Here is an 18,567-nt window from a genome sequence, read left to right on the forward strand (position 1 = left end):
CTCCCCAAATTGATCTACAGATTCAACTCGATGCTCATGAAAATCCCAGCTGCCTTTTTTGCAGAAATTGGCAAGTTGATCTTAAAATTCATATAGAAACGCAAGGGACTCAGAATAGCTAAAACAATCTTGAAAAAGAACAAAGTTGAAAGACTCACACCTCTTCTTTTCAAAACTTACTACAAAGCTACCGTAATCAAGACAGTGTGGTGCTGGCATGAGGACAGACATCTAGATCAATGAAATAGAACTGCGAGTCCAGAAATACACGCTTACATGGATCATTAAGTGATTTTGACAAGGGTGCCGAGACCACTCAATGGAGAAAGAATAGTCTTTTCAACAAATGGTGGTGGGACAACTGGATATCCATATGTAAAAGAAGGAAGTCAGTCTCCTGTCTCACACCATAGACAAAAATTAACTCCAAATGGATCAAAGACCTAAATTTAAGAGCTAAAACTATAAAATTCTTACGAGAAAGCATAGGTGCAAATCTTTGTGACCTTAGATTAGGCAATGTTATCTTAGATATGATATAAAAAACACAAGCAACCAAAGAAGGAATAGATTAATTGAACTTCATCAAAATAAAACATTTTGTGCTTCAAAAGACACTATCAAGAAAGTGAAGACAACCCACAGAATGGAATCAATTATTTGCCAATGATATATCTGACAAGGATCTAGTATGTGGAATATATCAAGAACTCTTAGAACTCAATAATAAAAAGACAACCCAATTTAAAAATGGGCAAAGAATTTGAATAGAAACTTCTCCCAGGAAGATAGACGAATGGGCAGTAAGCACGTGAAAAAATGCACATCACTCGTCATTAGGGAAATACTACAATGAGGTCTCATTTTACGCTCACTAGGTTGGCTATAATCAGAGGAACAGACAATAACAAGCACTGGCGAGGATGTAGAGATATTGGAACCTTCGTACATTGCTGGTGAGAATGCAAAATGGTACAGCGGCTGTGGAAAATAGGTTGGCAGTTTCTCAAAAAGTGAAACATAGAGTTACCATGTGACCCAGCAATTCCACTCTCAGGTACATAGTCAAGGGAACTGAAAACACATGTCCACACAAAAACCTGTACACAAATGTTCCTAGCAGCTTACTCACAACAGCCGAAAAGTGGAAACAACCCAAAGGTCCACCAACCGGTAAATGAATAAATGAAGAGTGGGCCATCCACTCAGTAGACCACCATTCAGGCAAAAAGAGGAATGAAGCACTGATTCATGCTACAACACGGATGAGCCTTGAAAACATTACGCTAAGGCAAAACCAAAATACCATACACTGCTTGATTCCATTTATATCAAATGCCCAGAACAAGCAAATCTATAGAGATGGAAAGTAGATTAGTGGTTGCCAAGGGCTGGGGGAAGGGAAAAATGAGACTGCTCATTGTATGGAGTTTCTTTTTAGGGGTGACAAAAATTAGAAATGGTGATGGTCACACACCCTTGTGATATACTAAAGTCACTGAACTGTACACTTTAAAAGGATTAATTCTATTTTTTAAATTTTTTTGTGATGAAGATTAGCCCTGAGCTAACTATTGCCAATCCTCCTCTTTTGCTGAGGAAGACTGGCCCTGAGCTAACATCCATGCCCATCTTCCTCAACTTTATATGTGGGACGCCTACCACAGCATGGCATGCCCAGCGGTGCCATGTCCACACCCGGGATCCGAACTGGCGAACCCTGGGCCACCAAGAAGCGGAAGGTGCGCACTTAACCGCTGTGCCACCGGGCCGGCCCCAGGATTAATTTTATAGTATGGGGATTATAGCACAATTAGAAAGGAGGAAGGGGAAGGAGGAGAAGGAATAGGGGGAAGAGGAGGGTGGGTGGGGGGAGGAGCACTTGGTGGGCCAAGAGAGAAGTTGCTCCCCAGGGCGCCTTTGGCAAAGGTGCCGCCTTCTCAGTAATTGTTAAGGTAATAAGTTTACTTGATGGTTATTAGACTATGATTAAAAGACCTCAGAGGAAGCAGGGAAAAGCCAGACACGCAGATGTATCCCAGAGACAGTCCCAGGAGTGTCCTGTTTATCATCACAGGTCCCCCCAGGCTCACAGGCCCCGTTAGAGCTGAGCTGGCTGTGCGCCCCCCACCAACAGAAGGCCCTGGTGCTCAGCGGTCACCACGCTGTTACATGCACCTATGAATTTATAACTCACAGATTCTGCCAGTCTGTGGCTTGAGCATGTTTCAAAAATCAGGGGAAATTTTGTCTGACTCATTCCTTTCTGGCCACTCTCAGCATAAGAACAAGAAACGAACTCTCCCTGAGCTCAGTGCATGGGAAGCCCGGCTCCAGCCGCACGAGGAAGTGCGGAGACATCAGCCACCTGAGGCCCCGCTGCCAACCTTCTCGGCAAACAGACACAAAGTTCTCCCTGCCAGGCTTCACACTTAAATGAAAGTGCAGCATTAGTCGATATTCAAAGGTCAACAGATGGGCAGGGCACTATATGAGCACACAGAATCAGACTAGGCACCACCTCGAAAGCTCTTGATTTGAAGCAGCTCATGTTTACAGGGTTAAAGACGTGAGTGAGAACTTTCTTTAATGTGTAGGAAGGCCACATTGGCCCGTGCTCTGCTTCACCTCTCTTCCGTAGGCACTGACGGCCTGGCTCAGTATCCATCTGGACCCGTCTTATTTGCGCAGGTCCCTGTGGGCAGGGACCATACCATGCTGATGCCACACGATGTTGAGAATCTCAGCGGAGTCCCACATGCAGCCTTCTTCAACGAGATAAATTTAATGGAACTGAACCTAGAATCATAGCATAGGTAAATTTCCAGAAAAAAAACATGACTTGATATGTGTTCATGTAGTGAAAACATGTTTATTAAGCTGCCTTCTGGAAGTTTGAGGATCAATGAACTAAATTGGCCAAATCATGGACCTTATATTCTAGTAAAGGAAGACAGACAATATATAAAATAAGTAAATTATACAAGTGAATAAGTACTGTGGAGATAAATGGTGGAGGGGATAAACAGGTGACATTGAGCAAAGATCTGAAGGAGACCAGGAAGGGAACAATGCTGTCAGATGGACAAAAGGCAACAGGATGCTGGGCGGAGGAAACCGTGCAGGGTCCCCGCACTGTGAGTGATACGTGAAGCCACTGGAAGGTTATGGACAGACAAGAGAGCTGTCTGCAGGGCATGACCTGGCCTTTGCATTTGAAGAATCCCTCTGGCTGTATATCAAGAATAGACTTAGAGGGACAACAGAGGCAACAGGGAGACCAATTACCAGTCTACCGCAATCCAGGCAAAGGAAGATAGTGGCTTGGACCAGGGTGGTTTTGGAGAAAGTGTTGAGAAATGATCAGATTCCAGATAGGTTCCAAAGAAGAGTCAATTGTCTTTTCTTACAGATTTGACTTGGCATGCAAGAGAAAGGTTGAATGGAGTGGCCATTAACTGAGGAAAAGTTAATGAGAAAGGCTGCAGGTGGAACAGGTTTGGAGGGGAAGGTCAAGAACTCCATCTTGGACGTGTTGAGTTTGAGGTGCCTATTAGACAGCCAAGTGGAGATACTGAGGAGGCAGTCAGATAAACGAGCCTGAGTTCAGGGGAGAGACTGGGGCTGAAGATGTAAGTCTGAGGATTGTCAGCACATAATGCATATAAGGCACGGTATCAGCTCAGCCCACCAAGAAAGTAGGTGTAAAAAAGAAAAGATGCCAGGGCTGCGTCTTGGGGCATTCCATCATTCAGAGTTCAAGGAGATGAGGATGAACCAGCAAAGGAAGCTGAGGAAGAAGAGCCAGCGAGAGAAGAGAAAAACCAGGACGCTGGAGTATTCAGGAAACCAAATGAAGAAAGTGTCTCCAGGAGGAGCAGGTGATGTGTGTGTCAAATGCTACAGTGACAATCAGGTAAGATGGGGACCAAGAACTGCCCTTTCGATTAAGCCATGTGGGAACCACTAACGACCCTAACAGTAGCCATACTGGTGGAACTGGGTGGTTGGGGGGGTAGGAGCCTGTCTAAGTGAGTTCCAGATACATTCAGAGGAGAAGAAGTAGTGACAGTAAATAGAGACAACTGTTGAAGGAACTCTGCTGCAAGGCAGAGAAACTATGTGATAACAGGGGGAGGGACCGGGGTCAAGGGGGAAATTTCTTTACGACAGGAGAATCAGTAGCATGTTCGAATACTTGTGATGGGGATCCAGCAGCGAGGCAAAGAGAATGAAGCAAGAGAGAGGGAGAGAATTGCTGGTTCCCATGGGTTTGCCAGTGGACACTGGATCTCAGCCCGTGGACAAGCCTTTTGTAGGCTCACGGACCGTCCACGCCTAGTGACAAAGGAGAAGGCAGAGATGCGGTCACAGACATGGGGAGGAGAGCCTGTGGCAGTTCCCTTCTGCTGAGCCTCTTTTCTCAGTGACACAGAAGTCGGGTCATCAGTAGCAGTGAGGACGGGGACAGGTGTCTCCGGATTGAGCAGAGAGGATAAGGATGAAACGGTCGTCTAGAAGAGCAGGCAAGCAGGAGGTGGGGAGAAGCCGAGTGACTGCCAGGGAGTTTTAGGAGCCCGTCTGAGGTCCGTGGACATGAACTTGAGAGCCAGTCCTGGAGAGGCAGAGAGTGGGGTTTAATTTGGGTCAGGGTTTTGAAAAGTGAGTGTGATACAGCAAGGTGAGGGTGTGCACGAGGGAAGTGATGACACGTGGGACACCCAGAATGATGGGGATTAGTGGTGTAACTGAGATAATCGGACAAGACTGAAGAAGTCAAGAGACAAGAAACTCTAGCTTATGAAGAATTTTAAGAAGGGCAAAAAGTTATCCTAATTCAATCAGCATTTACCGGGGACTCACTTCGAGCCAAGTAATGTGCTTAAGATTTATGAAAACCTGTCATTTAACTCTCCGCATGCGCAATCACTTCGTGCTCTTCCCATTTCACAGGTGAAGAAATGGATGCTCAGAGCAGGCAAGCAATGTGCCCGGGATCACACGACCGCTAAACCCAGAGCTGGGTCCAGCGCTGGGAGGAGAGCTTCTCCCAGGTATCAGGTTCACGTGGTTGTCAAGGGCCAAGGCTTTCCTGTTGCTTTTTGCAAAATTAATCACAAGCTCCTTGAAGACAGTGGCAAGTCTCTGGCTACCCACGGCTGCCTGGCTGGCTGCGAACACTCTTTCCCGTCTCACCCGGCCCCTCGAGCGTGTGCGGAGGGTCTGCTCTCACCGCCTTCCTCGTGGCGCTTGTCGCTGACGCAAATAACCGCTTTCTTTATTTTACCCGTAAATTCACTTCCTAATAACAGTAAGGCATGCCAGGGCTTTGGCCCCATGCCTTATTACACCACCTGAGGAGTAAGATAATCACCCAGAAATGTACTGCCTGTTGTGCATTTTATTACTTGAATACAAAGTGATTCAATTCAAGACACACTTAGTTGAAGACAGCATAAAAAAAATAATAATCATATGAAAAGTAATTCCTTCTAATGCTACTGAGTACACTGCAGGGAATAATCCTCCTCCAGCGGGAGGGTGGTCTGGGGGACCTGCCGGGTCTTCTCCAGTTCTAATTTCTACCAATAGCAGGACCACAAAAGCCAGTGAGACTTCAATCACGATATGAATATTCCAAACAGCCAAATCCGGGTAGTTCTGAAAATGGCGCCTATTTGGGTGTTCGACCTAACATTCTTGGTGCGAGCGTTTTCCAAGCAACTATGCTCACAATGATTCGTTCTTCAGCAAGCACTGCAGGCCACACACTGGCCAGGGTGGAGGAACAGAGAGAGGAGTAGGACCCACCCGACCCTCCAGTAGCTTGCTACCTGACTCAGGATTTAAAGAAAATGGTAGCATGTGTCAAATGGATAGGAACAAGGTGTCTGCGCAGCATGTCCAACTCTGATGCTGGAGCATGCAGAAATTCAGGGGCACCTGTTCCCCTGGAGGCGGTGGAGTGTGAACTAAATCACCCTGTCTCAGGGGTTAGACTAAAGACTTCCCCAGAGATGCCATCACTGGTTCATCTCGAGGGGGGAAAGAGCTATTCCATCTGTAGATTCCTCAAACAGAAATAACATGGGTTTTTATTGTTATTGACACCATTGTTGTTTAAATGCATTTATTTTCCATTTTTAAAAGGCTGTTGAAGCAGACATGTAGCTTTAAAACAGTGTTTCTCAAATGTGGTCCCTGAGCCAGCAACATCAGCATTACCTGGGACCTTTTTAGAAATGCACATTCTCAGGCCCCACCCAGACCCACCGAATCGGAAACTCCAGAGGTGGGGGCCCAGCATGCTTGAACACACTGGAGGCCACTCTTTAGGAGAACCTGAAGTTGACTTATGAGTCTGAGTCGATGGCTTTTAGGGAGGCTCGTGCATCAGGCTCCTTGCCTGACATCAAAGTGAAGCTGACAGATCGGCAAACGGCCATTGCAGTGATTCTGCTAGATCCACGCCGCACGCACTGAGCGCCCATGTTGCTGGCTCATCGTCAACCTTGTGAGTGACATACCATTATCCATATCTTTAGAGGTGGAGAAATTAACCACCAGAGAGAAAAGCCAAATTTACTCATGATCCAAATTTAAAAGAACGGGACCCAAATTTGGCCAAGACCCAAATTTAATCCTAGGCTTTTTGCCCAGTTGTGCCAGGTGCGTATGCGTGTGTGCGTGTGTCTGTGCACTCGCACAAGTGCATGTGAGTGATCTGTGTGCATTCTCATATAAACACACAGATAATGAAGTTTGTATATACTGACAGAGTAGGAAGAAAATCTGTCAATCCTCAAGAATGGATAACTTGCGTTTGCAAAACAGTCTAACAATTCTGCAACCTACTCAACAGAACATGCAGAAAATTAAAAGCAAGTCCTCTACACAAATATCTAGTCAAATATTAGGATCCTGGAGTTCGTGCCACCCCCAATGGAAGCCCAGTCCCGCCTCCCCCAGCCCAGCTTCATACTCCATAATATCTTAGACTTGGCTGGCAACCCCTAGTCTACTGTTCTAAACATAGGAATCAGAAGAATGTAAGTTGATTTACAAATATATTCCAAATGACAGGGTTTCATAAAAAACAATTTAGCCAGTCATCTGAATTCAATTTAGCAGAAAGATCCGTCGATATAAACTGACCTGCCTCACAGCCGGCAGCCCCACGTGTCTGAGCCACGGCCTTCCTCCACCAAGGGTCTCCCCCCACATCAGGGTCTCCTCAAATCCCCATGCAGGCTCTCACCTTCCTCCCAAACCTCATCTTAAATACCTGCTCCTGCCACACAAATTCCAAGTCTACCCACACGCACTACAAGACACACCCACACAAACTCAGAAATCAAACTCAAAACACAGCACAAACCTCTCAAAGTTCACACACTTTAATGGAGCAATATATCACTATTATAAATGATAATTATAAAGAATGTGTAGAAACATAAAAATGTGTTTAGGACAATGTTAAGAGAAAAGGTACAGTGGGTACACATTAGGAAGACAATGATATAAAAATGTGTTTTCACATGTGGGCGGGGTCTAGATGTGACAGATAGCTATGTTGGGGTGGTGGAGACATCGACCTCTTTTATTTAAATGTCCTTTAGTGAAAGTTTTATCACAGCCTGTCAGATACACCCGGCCTTCCTGGCAGCCCATGACCCAGCTCTGCCCCCTCTCCGCTCCCACCTGAGTCACTCTCCCCACCTTGCTTCCCACGGCCGCATGGGTCCCTCTGCCAGATCCTTCCCCAACTCCTCACCGCCCAACTGGTCTCCCCTCAGATCCAGGGTGACTGTCACCTCCTTAGACAGGTCTCCCTGATCACCCCGTCCACAGCCTCCTTGTAGTCTCTCATCAAGCCTGTTCCTGCTCTGCGCTGCACTTACCACAACTGGAGCTTCTACTGTTATCTGGGAAATTATAAACTTGATTATAGGCTCCATGAAATAAAACAGTGTCGCCACACCACTGAACCCCAGCCCCAGAGGAGCCAGCACACACGACCTCCTAAAGTATTTACCAAATTAGCAAACGGAGGCTTTTCACAGCAGTCATTCAAACAGCACTCTCCCCTCAACACACACACACACACACACACACACACACACAGTCCTTCCGCTCCTGCAGCTTGTTTAGGATCGTCACTCTTTCCCGCCATCCAAGGTGGAAGTTTCGGCATCATCCGTGGTGTCTCACTCGTGTCCCCTATACTGAGACCTAGCGACCGGTGTCAGAAAGGTTTCCTTAACTAACACCCGTGACCCTTATGATTGTTCAATGTCTGTCTTCCCTGTTAGACCATTAGTCACGAGATCATGAGAGCAGGGACCACATCTGACCCAAAAAATAATGAATGTGGAGTTTAATTGAATTGAGTGTTGTAGTTTGGTGATCATTTATAGCAGCATGAAAGCTTTGCTGCTCCAGAATATAGAGCCTAAAGAAAAAGCTTATATTGCTTGGTTCGTAATGTGCTTTCTCTATCGCGGACACAAAAATCTAATCTCAGAAAGTGTCTCAGAAATTCACTCTTACCTAATGAACATTTTCAGGCTCACCGCCGCACGTAATGTGATGACAGATACAGCAACAGGCAACAGAAAAACAAGTGGTGTCAGGAACACTGACCGCACGTCGGCTGTCAAATGGTTGCTCCATCTCAAAAACTGTTTCACTGGCAGCCTTTTAAAATGTAAGAGCTGGAAACCATTACGCTCTCCCGGCTCCTGTGAGCAGACAGGCAGTGTTTAACACCTCCTATTTATAGTGCAGCCGGGCCCGGGCAAGTCCTCGGATGCTGGCAAATGAAAGTTGCGACGGTTGCCCAGCTTCGGAGTTCAGTAAGCAAAGATTTGCTGCTGCTGCCACCTATAGCAGGAAACGGGAACCTAGGGACTAGAAAACCTGCACTATTGAGTTGGTCCTGCTGGCCCTGCTGGATCGTTTTCTGAGTTCACCGTAGCTGTCTAATATTTGTAGGCATGTTGAGCACCAAATTAAGGACATTCATCTTTAAAACATATAAGCCGATGCTCGTTGATATGATAAATAGGTAAGTTCCTACACAATTTTGGCCCCCAAATCAGCATTTAATACGTGCTTGTTGTGTGAACGGCTGACACAAACCAGATGAAAGTGATAAGGGCATCGTCACCAACTCCTAAAGCCCCTTTCCCTCCGGCCTCGCGCCCCGCACGACAGCGAGACCTCGCCGCCATCTTCACCCTGCGGCTGACACAGGTGTTCAGGAAAGAGAAGCGTCTCACCTGGCCTTGGTGTTGGTCGATTTGCTGGTGTTGACTGGGGCGACATTTGTTTTGGCGATATTTCGCTTCATTTCCTTCAAGATAAACTATATCTGAATTTGTGAATTCTGAAAAATAAGAGAGCAATGGGGTTAGCACAGATTGGCAGACAGATTTTCTTCTTTAGTTTATCAAGCCACAAGAACGGAGCTTTCGGGTCTGCAAAATAAAGTGATTTTGCGAGTTACAGGAGAATTGTGTTGAAAACCTCAGGCACAGCCTCTACAGAAATTTCACGCTAAATTTTAGGTTTCAGGTGGAGATATTTTATGTCAACACTATATGAGCGCCACTCCTCCCCCCACATCTTGATTACACAAATACCCCCGCCACTCAGCCGGGATAATCATTGTAAAATACTGATCTGCTCATGTTACCTCCTTGCTTTAAAAACTCTAATTGCAGGGACCAGCCCCGTGGCTGAGTGGTTAAGTTCGTGCGCTCCGCTTCGGCGGCCCAGGGTTTCGCCGGTTTGGATCCTGGGCGTGGACACGGCACCGCTCACCAAGCCACGCTAAGGTGGCGTCCCATATAGCACACCCAGAAGGACCTACAACTAGAATATATAACTATGCACTTGGGGGGGACTTTGGGGAGAAGAAGAAAAAAAAGAAGATTGGCAACAGATGTTAGCTCAGGGCCAATCTTTAAAAAAAATAATAAAAAATTTTTAAAAATTTAAAAACTCTAATTGCTTCCTATTGCCCTTAGAACAAAGACCAGAGTCCTCAAAGGTGTCATGAGGATGTGTGGGATGGGCCCGGGCCTGCTTCTCCAGCTGTCTCCCTCTCCCGGGTCCTCCATGCCTCGGCCACACTGGCCCTCGGGCTACACCACATGGAAGCTTTTGGTCCATATGCTGTAGCCCTCAGCCTATGCCACCGCTGTCCAGCCCAGTGAACCAGTCCTTGTTCCAAAGGTCCCCAGTTCTCTGCCTTGAGTGTCCATCAGATGCCCGAGGGCCTGTTAGAAACACACTCTGGGGCCCCAGCTCTGGATCCTGAGGCTAGATCTAGACTCTGGTTAGGGGCTGGGGCCCAAGAATTTGCCTCGCTGACAAGTTCCCAGGCGATGCTGGCGCTGAGAACCGCTGCCACAGATCTCAGCTCACACGTCACTTCCTTGACACCCACACTAGGCCACAAAGACCTCTGTTGTCCTTCTCAGCCCTTAGCCCTGTTTGTGACGATGTAGCTATTCGTGTGAGTATTCAGTTAATGCTTGATTCCCGCTAGACTTTAAATTCCATAAAAGCCAGAGCCAGGGCCGGCCCCGGGGCGTAGTGGTTGGGTTCGCACACTGTGCTTCAGTGGCCCACGGTCCGCGGGTTTGGATCCCAAGCGCAGATCTAGCACTGCTTGTTGGGCCACGCCGTGGCGGCATCCCACATAAAATGGAGGAAGACTGGCACAGATGTTGGCTCAGGGCCAATCTTCCTCACAAAAAACAAACAAACGAAAAACCTAGAGCCAGGTTAATTTGCGTCATCACTACAGCCCCAGATCCTAGGCCAGGGGCTAGTGTTCAGAGCCACTGGAACTTACTGAGGGAATGGACGGATTTGTTTCCACTCCTGAACCTCGGTCAGTGAGGGCAGAAATGTCTGCCTCTGGCCTCCAGCCCTCTTTCTAAGCAGTCAGCAAGCACTGTCAATTTTTCTTGGAGAACGCCTTTTAAATCTCTTCCCTGCCCCTCTCCATCCCTAATGTCACTGCCCCTGTTCATCCTCACTCATCTGGATTACAGAAACAGCCCCTTAAATCGCTTCCAGGTCTGCAACTTCTGCCTCTAATCCATCCTCCTCTGTGGCCAGGATTTACACCTTTCTAAAGCGTAGATATAGTTCTGTTATTCCCTGGCTTAAGAATGTTCAATGCAAAACTACACGTGTGTTAAAACTTCATAGGACTCTGCATCAAGATAAAAAATGAGTGCGAGTCAAAGCTGGTGAGTAGGGTCTGCAGCTGAGTTACCAGCACTGTATCATTGATAACTGCATTATGGTTATTCTGTAAAACGCTACCACTGGCGGGGAAGCTGGGGGCGCACAGGAACTCTCTCTACTGATTCTGCAAATATTTTGTGAATCTGAAATTATTATTTTTTTAAAGTTAAAAAAAAAATGCAGTACTTCTCCAGGGCAGAGACTGAAGCCACACTCCCGACACGGAGTAGAAGATCACTCACATCATTAATAACCCGGCCCCGGGCGATGCTCCCAGAGCCCACAGTCCACGCACGCTGCGCTCTCACACAGGATGCTGAATACACCATGCAGTTCCTAACCTCTGAGTTTGGGTTCCCGCTTTTGCTAGAATTTCCTTCCTCCTTTTCCACCTGGCACGCTTCAATCCATCTTTCAAGGCTGAGGGAATAGCACCTCCTCCATGAGGCCTGCCCGTCCTCCTTAAACAAAACCCATCATGCCTTGACAGAGAACTTGGTCTGAAGCTTTGTTTGGCCAGTTGTTTTGTTTAATAAAGAAAAGGACAAAAAGGTCAAAGGTACCAGTAATTCCATTACTTTGCTGGGGGGCAGAGGGGGACACAAGGTATAAAGTAAAAGTGTGAATACCTCCCAGTCCATCCCTCTAGTCCTGTCTCGATTTTCACTTTGATTCTCTGCTTCCAGACTTTTCTCTCGGCTGTTTATCTGTGGCCCCGGCTAGTCAGTGAGCCCTCACAGTGGAGAGGATGGGCTGCGCGCATCTTTCTACGCTCAGCCCTACCTCTCGGCTGGCCCAGGAAGCACTCCATTGATCCTTGCTCTTGATGGCGCAGCTATCAACACCCAATACTGCGAGGGCAAGAAGCGTGGGTTGATCTTAACCCTTGATTTTGAAAGCTAAACACCATTCTGAGTGCGAGCAAGGCACCGTGATGAGTTCTCAGCTCACCCCCGGCTTTCCATGGTCCTCACTGTAGGTGTTCTAAATACAAAGAATTCTAGGATATTAAGGAACACAATCACCTCAGAACTTGGTAAGGGAGAAATCAGCAGGATTTCTAAAACCAATGCCCCCCAAACAAGCACCGAGTCACAGACCATCAAACACACTGCTTGACCACGGGCACAAACACAACTAGGAGGCTATTTCACTGATATATTTGTTTATTTGCCAGATAAGTAGTGATGTCCAGTTTTTAACAGATGCTATTTATATCAGAATCATAACAAAAGTGCCATCCATCTGCCTTGGCATCCAGAGAAAACATAACTCAACACAAGAGTGAAAAACGTGTGCAGCCAAACAGAAACAGCATCAGAAGCAAAAACTGTTGGAACTGGTATCGTGGGGGGAAAATTATCACTTGACTAAATTGGAAAAAGTTGCAAGCAACACAAAAGATTTCAGCAGTTAAATCCAAATGCTTGAGAAAAATATTCTCCTTGTCTATTCTGACATCAAATGGACGTTTTGTTACATTTTAGAACACATATACCACAAAGTTCCCCTTTCAGCCTTCCATACACTCAGTCATTTACCGAGAAGCTCCACTTTTGAGCAGTGGAAAAAGTAAAGGGTCTGAAGTCAAGAAGACCTGGGTCAATTGGCTCCACTATCTACTGTGCAAACCTGCAAGTTAATTAACCTCCTCCTGACCCTGTTTCCTCATTTGCAAAATGGAAATAATATTTCTCTTTAAGCAAGTATTCTTTTTTTTTTTTTTTTTTGCTGAGGAAGATTTGCCCTGAGCTAAAATCTATGCCAATTCTCCTCTATTTTTTTGTTTGTCAGACATCCACACAGCGAGGCTGGTGAGCAGAGTAGGTCTGCGCAAAGGATCCAAACCCACAAACCCAGGCTGCGGAGGCGGAGCGCACTGAACTTTAACCACTCGGCCACAGGGCCGGCCCCTTCTTTAAGCAAGTATCCTTAACCTGAAGCAAGTATCCTTAACCTGGAAACTAGGGACGAGGTCCACGTGTGTGCTTTTGTAGGCCTTCAAACTCTCTGAGATTAGACGTAAAAGTATACGTGAGATGATTTTTCTAGAGAGAGGATACATTGCTTTCACCAGCTTCTCAAGGGGCAAGTGACCCAAAACAGCGAAGTGTCGAGCTCTAAAGGCTGGGGAAGGATTACAGATAACGAACCTAAAAAGCCTGACACGCAGCAGGCTGTGTTCACTGTTTGGTAGCTGTTATTAAGTCCTGGGAATGTACAGAAAGAGAAACCAGACAGAGCCCAGGGCAGAAGGCAGGTGGGGAGTCACAGCGTAAGGTGTTGAGTGTCATCTCAGGGTTTTATAGGATAACAAAGGAGGGCACAGTCCAGAAAAACCCCAAGAGGAGAAAGTCCCAAGGCAGCAGGCCTATCACATATCAGGACAGTGACATGACCACCACTGCAGTGTCCTCGATGCTTAGACAGGGTCTAACATATGGCAGGTGCTCAGTGAATAACTGTTAAGTAAATAAGCAAATAAAAAATGACTGGAACCAACCCAGGGGACGGGATCATACCATTTACAAACTCCCAGGGGAAAAACAAAACTCAGAAGATATTACTAAAAACTGTTACTATTCAGAAGTCTTTCAATTCAAACATTCCATACAAATGCAATAGTCCACATTCTCTCCCTAAATTGTGAGGCGACTGAGCCTAGAACTCTGTCATTTGGCAGTCACCGAGCCCTGCCCAGGCTTCGTGATGAAGACCTAGGTGTTGGAAAAGCCTTAGCTTCCCAGAGGAATTAAAATGCCTTATTTGCCTGGACACAATGAATTTATTTTTTTTCTTTTTTAATTTTCTTTTTCCTTGAGTTCAAGAAGCTCAGAGCTAAACGTGCAGCCCAACTGTATTATAAACACTATGGACGATCTGAGTATCCTCTTCCTTCCAAATGTTACCTTCTCATTCTAACTGTATTTCTCAGGACCTTTATTTCTATTTTACCCTAATGTAGGTATTCTTGCAAGTCACCTCAAAGCCCTGGCGGGACTCACAGAGTACATACCTATTAGAGGGTGCCAGACACTGGGCGCGAACACAGCTTCTATCATCAGGCAGCCCTGGAGCAGATGCCACCCTCTACCACTTATCTGCTCTGTGGTCCCTTAACTTTCCACATCCCTGTTCCCTCATGTATAAAATGGGAATAGTAACTGTGCTTCTTCATAAGCAGACAGTGAGGCCTAAATAAAAAATGGATGTGAGGCCCCAAACTGTGCCTGGAAGACAGTAGCCGCTCAAGAAGCCCTGGCCAGGAGCAGAAGTAGCAGCATGAGCAGCAGCAGAAGTGGTAAGACGGCAGACAAACACATGGAGAGAAAGAACAACGGCACCTGGCACAAAGTAAACACAACAAAACAGCAGGGAATGGTCAAAACCAAGAGAAAAAGAAGTGGCACACGAAGCTCTTTAGTCCCAGAAGTGTCCCCTCTTCATATGTGCTCTCTAGGCACAGAGCTTTCTCAGACCTACCCCCTCCCTTTACGCCTCCTCTTCCCAATGGTGTGGATATCCTGGAGAGCACTGTGTCGAAAGCGAATTTGTGTTTAAATATTACAAGAATCCAATCTATGTGATTGTGCAAGCCTAGATTTGGGGTATTTTTAGACAAATATACTTTACAAAAAAGTGAGCTCACTTGTGGTATTTAAAGGAAAAAAGTGCTCGTTAGCTCCTTGTCTCACTCGCAATTTCTCACCTCTATTATACAGCTTATTTTTCAATCCTGGCAGGGGAACAAGTCATCCAAGAAAGCTTCGGTGATTTTCATCATCTACCAACCCCAAACATCCCCTCTCGATACGCACCTGTAAAGAAGCCTTCTTACAGCAATGGTCTTGTTAACAGCCAGTGGCCTCCTGGTAGATTCCTGCTCTGGGGGGGCACCAGACTACTGAGCATCCTCCTGGAGCTGGTCCAGTTTCCACGTGCCGGTCAGCTGTAGGAGGCACAGCACGGGTGCCATCCAGCTCTCCGCATGGGGAAGAGGTTGATGGCTGGGAAAGGGCACGAAAAAGGCAGGCAAAATTGGGAGAGCACATTTAAAGTCTCAGGTAAGCATTTTGTGACAAATATCTGTGAGTGCCCACCATGAGCCAAACGCTAAGCTGAAGGTGGAGGGCAAGGGAAAGCGCAGGTAACTAAAATGAAACCCTTGCCTTCAAGAAGCCTGTGATAAGGCTGAGTGAGTGGGAGGCAAACATGTTCACAGATCATCAAAGGACCCAGGCCTGATTCACTTCCAAATGCCCAGAATTAGCCAAGTGAATGTCCATTGAATTGAAAACAATGGATAAAAGAGATGACATAACGGCAGTTTTTTTTTTCTACAGCATTTCCATAAATTCACCCATTTAGGGGCACAGACAACTTAGAAAACATTATTCATTACTCTTGTTGAAAGTGAAGTAAGGATCCTCTTAACAGGGCCAAGGCACCCCGAAAGGCGAAGATTTCCAGGACAGAAGGAAAAGGAAGGCTAGTAGTGATTTAGGCAAGGGTCTCAAAAAAGCTCTGCCAACCAAACATTTCGCAAAGTGCTTCCAAAACGAAATTTCTGAGGGAGGCAGGGATAACCGTGCGCGGTCTGAGGGAGAGCAGTGTTCTAGAAAGACCAGAGGTTTGGACATGAGACAGAAGTGCTTAGTTCGAATTCTGGCTCTGCAACTCCCTCGTCGGGTGATGTTGGAGAATCCCCTTCACCCCACGGGGTTCAAGTCCTCACCTACAAGGTGGAGCTAATAATGGTAGTCAAAAGATTGCTGTGGGGACCAATCAAAGAAGGGACGTGAAAAGTTTTGTCAATCGGAGCGACTGAAGGCACTGCCACACAACGTGTCCCATGTGACCCTCCCAGATCCAGGGAGGGAGATGCCACCACTGTCCACGTTGTTTATAATCGGTCTTCCCAAATACCACGTAAGCCCGATAGGACTAGGACCGGACTCTGCACCGCGGTGGCCCGGGGCCGACAAGGGGCTCCACGCACTCGTGCCGCACGAGGGAGTGAGTCCCAGCCCCACGCACGGCTGGGCAGGGGAGGCTCCGAGTCCGGGGGTGGACAGCAGCCGTCTCGGGGCTGTGGGACCCTCAGCGGTGCCCGCCCGCCTGAGTCCTCCTCCGCCCCGTGGGCTCGCGCGTGGGGTCCGGGCGCCGAGGCCGCGCCGCCTTACCCGGGCCCCTACTCCATTCTCCGCCTCGAGGGGCCACACCTGCGCGCGGACCCCAGCCCGGCCGGCCGCAGAGGCCCAGCCCACCCGGCGTCTCTAGGACGCTGTTGCCCGAGCGACGAGGACACTCACTGATTGGAGAACGAGTCTCCGCGCCCAGCAAGAAGCGGAGCTCCTATTGGCCAAATAGACTACCGAATGAGGAGGGTGAAGGGGCGTGACCAGATCCGGCCGGTGGCTCCGCCCCCGCAGAAGGGACTTCCGCCGGAAGTCCTGCCCCTGGGGCACGGGAACCTGCTCGGAGTCGGGGCGACGCCGTCGTGGAAGCGCGTTCTGTTAGGCGGCTTTCGGGCGAGCGGGCGGCCAGCCTGGTCCCGCCGAAGCGCTTGGAGCCGCGTGGCCTTGGGGGTCAGTGCCCTCCTGAGCGGCAGACGCCCCCTTGTGCCAAGCACGTACCCCTCGGGGCTGGTGTCGGGATAGGGGGAGCGGATCCAGAGCCCGACCGCGTGCCGCGCGCTGCCCAGAGGTTCGCGCTCGCGGCGACGGCGATTGTTGCGCTCACTGACCGGCTCCGGGACCCGAGAGCCTCGCGGGGGCGGGGCGGGGCGCGCACGGGGACGCCCCGCTGGGTCCATGTCACCAGACGAGCCGGTTCTTACCCACGCTCCCAAGCCCAATGGAAGCGCAGTAGTCGTGTTGGGAGTAATAACACAGGCAGAAGTTGTCGCTGACCCTTAGCACTTCCCTTCACCAGGCACCCATCAAAGTACCTTACTCGTCATTTAATCCTCCCATTTTATCTTCGCATTTTACAGGTAGGAAACAGGCACAGAGAGGGTGTTTTGTCCAGTGACACACAGCTAGTGATGGTCGGACCAGAATTAGTACCGAGGCAGGCTAGGTCCCTCTTCCATGCTCTTAATCACCCTGCCATACATTCACTTGTGGGACAGAAGTAGTGACCCAGGAATTCCCTCCACACAATCAGTTACAGTTAGCCAGGACCAGCCTAAGGAGACAGGGCCATCTGCAAGGCCCCTAACCAATCGGCAGGCTAGGAGAATCAGATCGAGGCCACCAAGCTGCACATTCCACAGCCTCTGGACTTCCTTGGGCTCATGCGTGTGTCCTAACGCCCAGGAGTCCACTGAAGGTGACCCCAGCCCCATTAGCATAGTAAAAATCACACCCAGGGTGGAGAGCTAGTGCCAATGATACATGTGTCGCATGTAGTAGCATGCTAGTGACAGCGCAGCCACCTCTGCATGCCATGACAAGGCCCTCCTCCCCAGCCTTCGCCTAATAAAAGCCCCACAATCCCGCTCCCTAATGAGCCAGTCACCTGCCCCTTTCCTTTCCGCCCCGGCTCCCCTGTGCCTCCCCTGTGCACAAGCTAATCAACTTTTACTTTCTACTCTGGTTTGTTGACTCTCTTGATTTCCATCCTGGGGGACAATAAGAACCCAATGCGCCAGTAACAATAGGGTACCTTGCTGGGTGCTACAGAGATGGGTGTTTCGTGGTCCCTGCTCGGCAAACTGACTATACATCACTGGTTCCTGCTCAGAGAGAGAGTGATTTCCTACCTTCTCTCTCTCCGACCTCCCTCAGCCTTTACCTCCTCATCTGAGTGATGACCTCACCTCAGATCTTACTGAGAAAAAGAATCCAGAGAGTGGGACACACCGTTGTCTCACAACCACCTTGACATCCATCTCCCCTTCGCTGTTGTTCCAAGAGATGAGGGGTTGCATTTCACAGAAGCCAGTGCCTCCTCTTGTGCCCTAAATCCCATCCCCATCTGCCTTCTCTTGGACTTGCTTGCTTGGGTCAGCAGTTCTCAAAGTGTGGTCTGGGAACCACTGGGTGTCCTGAGACCCTTTCAGAGAGTCCATAATATCAAAACTATTTTCAAAGCCATGCTAAGATGTTACTTGCCTTTTCACTCTTATTTTCTCCTGAGTGTACAGTCAGGCTTTCCAGAAGCTACGTGATGTGTGATATTGCAACAGATTGAATGCGAAAAAGAAGATAGAAGAATCCAGCTGTCTTCTAGAAAGCCAGACATTAAAGAGATTTGCAAAAATATAAAATTGCCTTTTCACTACTTCTTTTTTGTCTT

General features: G+C 48.0%; 1 protein-coding gene across 6 annotated transcripts in view; it reads right to left on the reverse strand.

Annotated features, from left to right (window-relative positions):
- Window positions 1-17,008, reverse strand: part of EFCAB6 (EF-hand calcium binding domain 6) — a 232,240-nt gene extending 215,232 nt beyond the window's left edge. For 2 of the 6 annotated variants that reach the window (XM_070254170.1, XM_070254169.1), the window contains exons 1-3: window positions 16,449-16,582; window positions 15,084-15,272; window positions 9,282-9,388 (exon numbers count right to left, since the gene is read on the reverse strand). In XM_070254170.1, the coding sequence (XP_070110271.1) occupies window positions 9,282-9,352 (71 nt within the window). In that variant the 5' untranslated portion in view covers window positions 9,353-9,388; window positions 15,084-15,272; window positions 16,449-16,582. Of the gene's footprint in view, window positions 1-9,281; window positions 9,389-15,083; window positions 15,273-16,448 lie in introns of all 6 variants that reach the window. The other 4 variants (XM_023631419.2, XM_070254171.1, XM_005606763.4 and 1 more) reach the window with 4 other exon arrangements.
- Window positions 17,009-18,567: the final 1,559 nt, after the last annotated feature.

The sequence above is a fragment of the Equus caballus genome, chromosome 28, assembly GCF_041296265.1.
Source record: "Equus caballus isolate H_3958 breed thoroughbred chromosome 28, TB-T2T, whole genome shotgun sequence".
Taxonomy (NCBI): domain Eukaryota; kingdom Metazoa; phylum Chordata; class Mammalia; order Perissodactyla; family Equidae; genus Equus; species Equus caballus.